This window comes from Charadrius vociferus, unplaced genomic scaffold, assembly GCF_000708025.1.
Source record: "Charadrius vociferus isolate BGI_N301 unplaced genomic scaffold, ASM70802v2 scaffold298, whole genome shotgun sequence".
NCBI classification, from domain to species: domain Eukaryota; kingdom Metazoa; phylum Chordata; class Aves; order Charadriiformes; family Charadriidae; genus Charadrius; species Charadrius vociferus.
In genome coordinates, this window is record NW_009649936.1 from 4103282 (window position 1) to 4113531 (window position 10250).

At 38.6% G+C, this 10250-nt stretch overlaps 1 protein-coding gene across 1 annotated transcript in view; it reads left to right on the forward strand.

Annotated features, from left to right (window-relative positions):
* The first annotated feature begins 350 nt into the window (after positions 1-350).
* SLC37A1 (solute carrier family 37 (glucose-6-phosphate transporter), member 1) overlaps positions 351-10250 on the forward strand; it is a 33230-nt gene continuing 23330 nt past the window's right edge. The window contains exons 1-5 of the mRNA XM_009891381.1: positions 351-406; positions 2126-2207; positions 3047-3173; positions 5055-5133; positions 8548-8683. Of these exons, the coding sequence (XP_009889683.1) occupies positions 351-406; positions 2126-2207; positions 3047-3173; positions 5055-5133; positions 8548-8683 (480 nt within the window). The remainder of the gene's footprint in view (positions 407-2125; positions 2208-3046; positions 3174-5054; positions 5134-8547; positions 8684-10250) is intronic.

Here is a 10250-nt window from a genome sequence, read left to right on the forward strand (position 1 = left end):
GTCTAGAAGGTTAGTTATGGTAATTACTTGTCTCTGAAATAGATAATTGCTGATTCAAATGTTATTAGAGAATATCATAATAATTTGATAAGAATATTTACTTATCTGCTTCTCTTATTTGAAGATCAGCAATTAACAAAAGCAGAGTGAAGAACTTGCCACGTTGTGACTGAAGGTATATGAAGAAAACCTACAGGGAGATCAACTCGGCAGACTATATTCCACGTTTGTTAGCAGCCTACCATCGCACGGCTTTGGGACGATCTTTGTTACGCATTCTGAAGAACATATAACGTTCATAACAAGTACATAATTGTGTCGCCTAAAACTTGCTACCAGCTGTAGAGTAGATGGCTCAACTTCCTCCTGGGATTCGCTTCGTCACTTCATTTTCACGAGATCAGTGGTAAGTCTTGAAGTATGGTGCTGATCTTTGCTTTGGACAATGTGATTTTGTATCTGGGAAAGATGATACTGTTGCCTTGCTCTATTTTTGCTTTTTCATTGCTGAATATATACAGCAAGAAAATACAGTCAGTTGTACGAAAAATAAATATCACAGACATTTAAAAATTGAGATACTTTGGGGGGACCCAGACAGACCTTTATTAGTCAAGTGTGCTAGAGAATAGAACCTTTTGTCTTTTTTTTTTTTTTTTTTCAAGGTATGTATTTGAAGGGTTAAATTTCAGATTTTTATTTTCAAATTCTTTGGTGGGAGGGCTGCTGAAGGTTAGCTTTCACTTTGTAACCAGAAATGTGTTTTGTCCCCCATAATTTGATAAGTAGTATAGATTTGTAGAATTACAGTTTTAGTTCTTGCTACTGTAATATTGAGGAAAAAAAAACCAAAACCCAAACAAAACCAAAACCCCTTTGCTTTCAGAAAACTAATCCTGGAAGTTGGGTGGCATCAATTCTTGTGCTTTCTGAGATAGAATACTGAGTCAATCGTGTGTGAATAACAAAAAAAATAACAAATGAAAGACCAAACACTTCCCATTTGAGCAATTTTATCTCATGCTTTCTCTAGTAGAGCAGCAAGGACAAAGTCATTTCAGTTTTATCACTTGTGAGGATGCCTTCAGTTATGGGGGTGAATAACTCAACTCACAGTATAACTTGCTCTTTTTTTAATGTCTCTGTGAATATGCCAGAACTATAAAAAAAGATCCTTGTTATGTAAAAGTTTATAAGGCGGAAAATGATTGAAAAAGGTTAATTTAAAAATTAGGGACAGTAGTAGGCTTTGTGATACCAGACCTTCGTATGTATACATGTTCTTTTACTCAGAGATGTTAATTTTAAGATCAAGGCCAGAAGGAGCCAGTAGATACACTCTGATCTTTGTGTATTGTTAAAAGCACAAATCCACAAAACGCTCTCCCTCTTAAACAACTGAAACATGTACTGCAGATACAGAACAGAATAGAATGGATTATCTTTGTTTAACTCTTGCTGTGACAGGGAGTTTGAGTTGCCTTTTTAATTCAGATAAACTGCAGAGAAAGACCCAAAGATGCCAGTAAGGTACAAGGAAAAATTCCTTCCCAATCCCAAAGCTGGTTAATTATGTTCATGTGCTTCAGCTGACAGCACACACAGTCAGTGTCCGTCCCCCTGTCCATCTCAAGAAATAGCTGATTTCCTTGGTTACAGAGGAAAGCAAAAGTAAAGCAAAATCTGAAAAGCAGTAAGGAAAGAAAGAAGTAGTAACCCACAGCAGCCAAACTGACAATTCACAGCGCCATCATTTATATCCTAATCGCACCAGAAAACCGGATGAGACAGTGAAATGTGAAATCTGATTATCATTGTGTTTAATGTTGTTAATAGCCCCCGAAGGAAGGCTGTAAACAAGTCAGATCAGCTCTGTGGACTCCAGAGCACTGTCATGTGGTCCTGCCCATACCTGTGTGCTACCAAGCTCCTTCCAAAAGCTAGATCAGAGCAGATGTTGTAAAGCAGCATAACTGCTAGGGTGGTTCTTCAGGGTGTTAGAGAACATGAAAAAAAGTTGTCTTCGCTATTCCAAGATTACCACTACTATACCAATGACTCGTGTAACGTGCTAAAAGTAAATCTGAATAAAATAATTTTAAAATACTCTTTTTTTATATTGTAGGTATAGAGCCTTCATTTTCTCTCTCACTTTCTTGTTGTATGCCAGCTTCCATTTATCAAGGAAACCTATTAGTATAGTTAAGGTAAGCAAGGTTGCGTCCTTGTTTAAACATCCTTCTACTCCTGTCACACCCGGAAGTAGTCTTTTTCAGTGTTTTCTTTTGTGAAAGGCAGTGTTGAACTTTTAACTTGGAATGGTATAAAAGATGAAAAACTGATAAAGCTATTACGCAGTGACATTTACTTGATAAACTTCAGTGAGACCACACCTAGAATATTTCATATGCATTTAATCCTTGGGCTTAAGACTTGAAACAGCTATGCCTATGCTTAATTCATGTGAATTAATCTAATTAGAGATATTTAAGAGTTTACAGGTTTGCGTTTGTATGTTTGAGAAAAGTTGCTCATAACTGAGGAGTCAAACGTCATAAAATTTTGCTGGCATTTATAAGACTGTTCCAAGTACTGTTGAACATCATAGTCATAGTTGTCTGTACACTTTGGACTCTGTTCCGAGTGAAGCTGGGGGCAAAATATTGTCTAATTCTAGGTTTGTTAGTTTAATCTTCGGCCTATATAACTTGCCAAACATAAATTAAATCCCCCAGGGCTGTATTGTATATAATCAACGAGTAACAAGGGGCAAAGTAGCTTGATGTTAGTGAAGAGTTTTGAAATTCTGCAGTGTCAGAAACACCAGTTCACTATAGCATGTTGTTTCTGAATACATAATTACTCTTGCATGTGATGGTGGCTTCACCCAGCAAAATACTAAGCAATTAATAATGGCTAACAATTTTACTGATTTCAGTGGGTTTGACACAGGTTCACATAGAGCTAGAATTGTTAAATTTGTTGCTGTATGGGGATTAACAGTCACACGTGTATTTTTGATTTTCAAATTTCCTTTCTGTATCAGGGAGAGCTGCATAAGCATTGTGCTGCTTCACGACAAGTTGAACTCGATTCCTACAAAGAATATGCTGTCCGGATTCAGCCTGTCAAAAAAACATCTAATGTATCTCAGTGTGGTTGGGAGCCATTTGGTAAGGGTTGTTTTCTTGATTTTGGTTTTGTTTTTTTTCTGTCATAATGAGCTGATACTCAGATTATTTGCCTCTTGCTATTTCTTCTTCATGTGTGGAGGGATTCAGTAGATGTGTATGAGAGGGGTGTTTTGTTTTCCATGTTCTTACTGATTATTTTTTTTTCCGCAAAGAAAGTCAAGTTTTGACTTAGTTAAGGATATCTTTCCTACTTAAAGACACTTAAACAACTGACATTATTTTACCTGTGATAGCTATGAGATGGTTTCAGTAGATCACTTTTCAGTCAGAAAATGGGATTTGTCCTTAGGATGTCTATTAAGGAAAAAAAGGGTGAAGAATAAAATAAAATAAATAATTATAATTTTCTGCTTTTTTAATTCAAGATTCAGCAATCATTTAAATGAAATTACTTGATGTTTATCTAAATTGGAACTTTTTAGAGTCCTTATCTATGAGAGAGAATATTTTTCTCCCCATTTTAATGGAGAAAAATGGGAGACTTTATTGCAGAATAGAGTTGACAACTTGCTGAATAGCTTATGAACCTGACCTTTCACTTAAATAGAAAAAATATTCGCCTACTTAAAATTATATTTGGATTTAATAGAGATTTTGAATCATTCCTTGACACTTTTATTGCTACCAAGAACATCAGTGAAGTAGAATAGTCCATTCTGTCAATGTGCCAGTCCACTCCAGTCTATCTAGCCATCCGTTGTAATTATTCTTTAATTAGCAATTAAAAAAAAGTCCTACTCTGTTCAAAGATAATTAAAGATCTAAGCTCTGGATTTTCTGTGGGCAAAATTCTGTTTATTAACTGCCTGCTGCAAGGTAATCAGTCTATTGAAATTATTGAGTCATACAGGTTTCCAAGCGTATTGGGATGCAGTTAAACTTGGTTGCTGTTTCTTGTCCCTGGACCAAGGGGAGACTGAGTTTGCTTGTCTAAAACCCTAGTTAGCTTTCTTAATGGAGACTTCTGAGCTCCAGTGTCCTTCTTTTCCTATGAACGCACAGGTTATTGCAAAGCTACCCGTTTGGTATGGCACTCCGGACTTGTTCTTTCGGCTCTGTTTTTCAGGCAACGTAGCCGGCAAGCTGGGAGTAACACTGAAAGAAGGAACGCTTTAATAAATGTGACTTTATTCTCAACATCAGTGGGAATTGTGTCTCCCTGCAAATACACAAACTGTCTTTCTCAGTATGAGCTCAGGTCTCGATTTGGTGTTTCTATCTGGGTGGAGTCCATCCTGCTCCCTCCATCCTGTTTGCAAGTCCCATTTAGTTGTGATTATGGTCATTTGCTGTACAGAGCAGAACCCTGTGGTGTTGTGGTTTTTTTTTTTTTTTAAACTGGACATCTATCTCTGTGCCTTGTGAGTAGTTGGAAAATGAAATGCAAAAGGCTTTAACCGTTTTAAAATATATATTAAGCTGATTCCTTAAAAGCCTATATGATGACGGATTTTTTTAGCCGTTTTGACTGTTAGGACCTCACGTATTTGCAACACATCTTTCCACTTTCAATAAAGTCCATGAAAGTTTGTGTTTTCTTTTGTCTAAGGACCATAAGAAAAGGGCATGTTGTTAATAACTAATGTTTTCTTCTCTTCCAAAATGCTGTTTTGAATAAGGTGGAGTTAAGAATGGGCCTATCAATATTTTCATAATATGTTAGAGACAAAAGGGTCAGTTGGGGGGCGGAGGTGTGTTAAATAAAATAAGTTTTGCAAAATGTATACTTAAGTCTAAAAGTGCCTATTGAAAATTAATAGTCAGTGCATGTCTGCTAACATTTTTCTTGTAATATGTAAAAATGGTTGGGAAGTTATTGGTATGTTTAAACTGATAATTTGTTTTGATAATTATTCTTAGATAAGAACAACTACAAACAGTTACTAGGAGCACTGGATTACTCATTTCTGTGTGCATATGCAATTGGAATGTATTTAAGGTAAATCTCAGTCTCTTGGAAACCTGCTTCATTGCTTACTGTTAATATACAAGACTGTACTACTTCTGAGATATTGTCCTTTCCTTCTCTAAAGTTTCTGGTGAAGAGAGTGAGAACTTGGATGTAATTATCCCATCTCTGTGCTAGTCACTGTGGAAGAAAATGCATTATCCTGAGTCCCCAGTGGTATCATACCTGTTGGTACACAGGAAGCTTCCTACCCACACCCATCCTGACTGCCTTGTGCAGGAACGCTTTCCAACTCGCGATCTAGCCTGTCGTGCCTTCATATGCAATATGAAGAAATATATGCTGGAATATATGTTGCCAAACTGTACCAGTCTCCAACTTGCACATGTAGACTAAGGTGATTGTCCTGGCTTTCTCTGTAGTCAAAGGACAGAAGCAGACGTCTCCTAAAAATAATTCTGAACCCATCTTAAAATGTGCAGTATTAGCTGCCATTTGGAGATGGCGTCTTTTCACAGAATTCACAGAATTCACAGAATTCACAGAATTCACAGAATTCACAGAATTCACAGAATTCACAGAATTCACAGAATTCACAGAATTCACAGAATTCACAGAATTCACAGAATTCACAGAATTCACAGAATTCACAGAATTCACAGAATTCACAGAATTCACAGAATTCACAGAATTCACAGAATTCACAGAATTCACAGAATTCACAGAATTCACAGAATTCACAGAATTCACAGAATTCACAGAATTCACAGAATTCACAGAATTCACAGAATTCACAGAATTCACAGAATTCACAGAATTCACAGAATTCACAGAATTCACAGAATTCACAGAATTCACAGAATTCACAGAATTCACAGAATTCACAGAATTCACAGAATTCACAGAATTCACAGAATTCACAGAATTCACAGAATTCACAGAATTCACAGAATTCACAGAATTCACAGAATTCACAGAATTCACAGAATTCACAGAATTCACAGAATTCACAGAATTCACAGAATTCACAGAATTCACAGAATTCACAGAATTCACAGAATTCACAGAATTCACAGAATTCACAGAATTCACAGAATTCACAGAATTCACAGAATTCACAGAATTCACAGAATTCACAGAATTCACAGAATTCACAGAATTCACAGAATTCACAGAATTCACAGAATTCACAGAATTCACAGAATTCACAGAATTCACAGAATTCACAGAATTCACAGAATTCACAGAATTCACAGAATTCACAGAATTCACAGAATTCACAGAATTCACAGAATTCACAGAATTCACAGAATTCACAGAATTCACAGAATTCACAGAATTCACAGAATTCACAGAATTCACAGAATTCACAGAATTCACAGAATTCACAGAATTCACAGAATTCACAGAATTCACAGAATTCACAGAATTCACAGAATTCACAGAATTCACAGAATTCACAGAATTCACAGAATTCACAGAATTCACAGAATTCACAGAATTCACAGAATTCACAGAATTCACAGAATTCACAGAATTCACAGAATTCACAGAATTCACAGAATTCACAGAATTCACAGAATTCACAGAATTCACAGAATTCACAGAATTCACAGAATTCACAGAATTCACAGAATTCACAGAATTCACAGAATTCACAGAATTCACAGAATTCACAGAATTCACAGAATTCACAGAATTCACAGAATTCACAGAATTCACAGAATTCACAGAATTCACAGAATTCACAGAATTCACAGAATTCACAGGGTTGGAAGGGACCTCTGGAGATCATCTAGTCCAACCCTCCTGCCAGAGCAGGGTCACCTACAGCACGTTACACAGGACAGCGTCCAGGCGGGTTTTGAATGTCTCCAGAGTGGGAGACTCCACCACCTCTCTGGGCAGCCTGTTCCAGTGCTCCACTACCCTCAAAGTAAAGAAGTTCCTTCTCATGTTAAGATGGAACTTCCTATGTTCAAGTTTATGCCCATTACCCCTCGTCCTATCACTGGGTGCCACTGAAAAAAGACTACTCCCATCCCCCTGGCATCCTCCCATTAAGTATTTGTATGTATTAATAAGATCCCCCCTCAATCTTCTTTTCTCTAGACTAAAGAGACCCAAGTCCCTCAGCCTTTCCTCATAAGAAAGGTGCTCCAGTCCCCTAATCATCTTTGTTGCCCTTTGCTGGACCCTCTCCAGCAGTTCCCTGTCTTTCTTGAACTGGGGAGCCCAGAACTGGACACAGTACTCCAGATGCGGTCTCACCAGGGCAGAGTAGAGGGGGAGGATGACCTCCCTCGACCTGCTGGCCACACTCTTCTTGATGCACCCCAGGATGCCATTCGCCTTCTTGGCCGCCAGGGCACATTGCTGGCTCATGGTCATCCTGTTGTCCACCAGGACTCCCAGGTCCCTCTCCACAGAGCTGCTCTCCAGGAGGTCAGCCCCCAACCTGTACTGGTGCATGGGGTTATTCCTCCCCAGGTGCAGTACCCTACACTTACCCTTGTTGAACTTCATAAGGTTTCTTTCTGCCCAACTCTCCAGCCTGGCGAGGTCACGCTGTAAGGCAGCACAGCCTTCTGGCGTGTCAGCCACTCCTCCCAGTTTTGTGTCATCAGCAAACTTGCTGATGGTACACTCTATCCCTTCATCCAGATCATTGATGAATATGTTGAACAAAACTGGGCCCAGTACTGACCCCTGAGGGACACCACTTGTTACTAACCTCCAACTAGACTCTGCGCCACTAACCACAACCCTCTGAGCTCTATCTGTGAGCCAGTTCTCAATCCACCTCACCGTCCATTCATCTAAGCCACACTTCCTAAGCTTTCCTGTGAGGATGATGTGGGAGACAGTGTCGAAAGCCTTGCCAAAGTCAAGGTAGACAACATCCACTGCCCTCCCCTCATCCACCCATCTAGTTACTTTGTCATAGAAGGCTATCAGATTAGTCAGACATGACTTCAAACAGAAGTCATGTTCAAGTTCATTGACTTAAGTCAAGTCAATGACTTAAGTCATTGACTTAAGTCAAGTTCATTGACTTAAAACAGAACCTCCGTAACTAGAATAATTAGCAAGGGAGACAAGTCTCACTTTAGATGGCTGGATACATGTCCCACCTTACAGGTCATTTGGAAAGTGACTACGTAAGCAAATCACTTCCAGTGTGCTTCAGGGGAGTATCTCCCCAAAAGATGGTTGTGCAGATATCAGCACTTGGCAGTTACTGAACATTAAACGTTTGTTGGTTTTCCCTGTCAAGCGCTAAAAATTGCTCATGTGCTGCTGTGAAGAAAAATAGCAGTTACCTGTAAAGTTTCTCATCAACCAGAATTAAACAACACAAAAATATTCTTTATTTGTGAAGCCTTGGGGTATGATCTATTTTTTGATTATCACCTTTCTTTTTCTTTTCTTCCACATTCCAAGTGGAATAATAGGAGAACGGCTGCCTATCCGGTACTATCTGACAGTCGGAATGCTTGCTAGCGGACTCTTCACTGCGATGTTTGGATTGGGTTATTTCTATAATATACATAATCTGTGGTTTTACATAATGGCCCAGGTAGGCATGACGTTATTTAGATACTCTAAATTTTCATGGTGCTTTTTAGTGTTGTACTGGCTTTTTTTTTTTCAGTTGCAAACAGTGATTAGTGGTTGGATGGGAGGATGTAAATGCTGGCACACATTGTCGATGACAGGCAGAAATGATAGAGTGGATAGCCCCAGGTTTTATTTTTAAAAAATGTTTTTTTAGTGGAAGAAATCTTTGAAAACAAATTAAAGTGTTTCAGTCTGTGCCAAATCAGTGATCAAATCTTTGCAAGCTTAAATGTGGGCGAGTTTTAAAACAAATGTTTTTACTTTTGTCAGTCTGCCAAGACCTGAGTGACGCATCCTGGCTTTCTCTGCAGGAAAATCACATTTATGCTGCTAATGATGAACAGTCTCCCACATTGGTGTGGCTGAGAACAGGCAGCTTCTGTAATGAGATTCATTGTGTGGGATTTTTCAGAGCACTTGTAGATCTAATCAGGCGTCACAAGAATATTTACTATTGACCTGCGATGGAATTTAGGTCAGGACCAGGATATGGTTAGCACTTCTGAGTCATTTTGGACAGGTCTGCACCTTGCACTGCTGCTTTCTTTGTGTTATTGCAGTAGCACTTTCTCCACCGGCACTTTTGCATGGCATTGCACAACATGGCATGCAGCGATAGTAACTTGGGTACTGCAAGCTTTTGTAACCATTTCACCAAACCATCCATTTAATCGTGTCACCGCCCCAGCATTGGCTTATGTGGTTTCCGAGACAAGAGCTGGTTCCTTTAGGGTTAAGCTAATTGCCTCTACCAGTGCTGCACTGCCTGATGTGGTCGGTGAATCCTGTAATACCACGGGTGGTCTTGCACCACCAGCCGAAGTTTTTTGTTGGGTAGGGTGAGGTTGTTTCATTGCATGTTCAAATGCTCATTATACATGTGAATTACTGTACTGTGATATTTGTGTTAATGTGTAATTCCAGCTAAGGAGCTTTTTAGGAGGTGAGATGAATTAGGGTTATGATCTGCGCAACACGGAGGCTGAAATAGTTCTTACTTCAAATAGTTCTTACTTCAGCCTGAATATAGTACCTTAAGTTTCTCCTCTCAGTTTATTTGCAGGTGTCTGTTAAGCATTTTAAAGTTAATGTTTAAAGTTATCCAGTTTCCCCTAAAGTTTTCTTTTTTTCCAATTTCTTTGATTGCAAACATGCAAACATTGCAAACATGCTTTGCTGCATGATCAAACTGAGATACATAATTGATACAGCAACTGAGCACGTTGCTGTTTGAGTGTGGGGAATTAGTTTCTCTGTTCAGTGTGGGAAATTAGTTTTTTTGTTCAGTTCAGTGCAATGTGATTTTTGGTAAGCATGTGATTGAATTACTTTTTTTTTTTTGGTGTGTGTTTTAAATCATAAAATAATCAGCAAGATGTAGATAGAGGGAGGAATCTCCGCAAAACATTGTAACTTGTTTTTCCTTGAAAAAGAATGCTTTCAAAACCTCCGACTAAATTCATAAATTCAAAACATTTGTCTAGGCTTCCTTTTCCCAATGCAGCACTCAGCAGGAGATGTGCAGG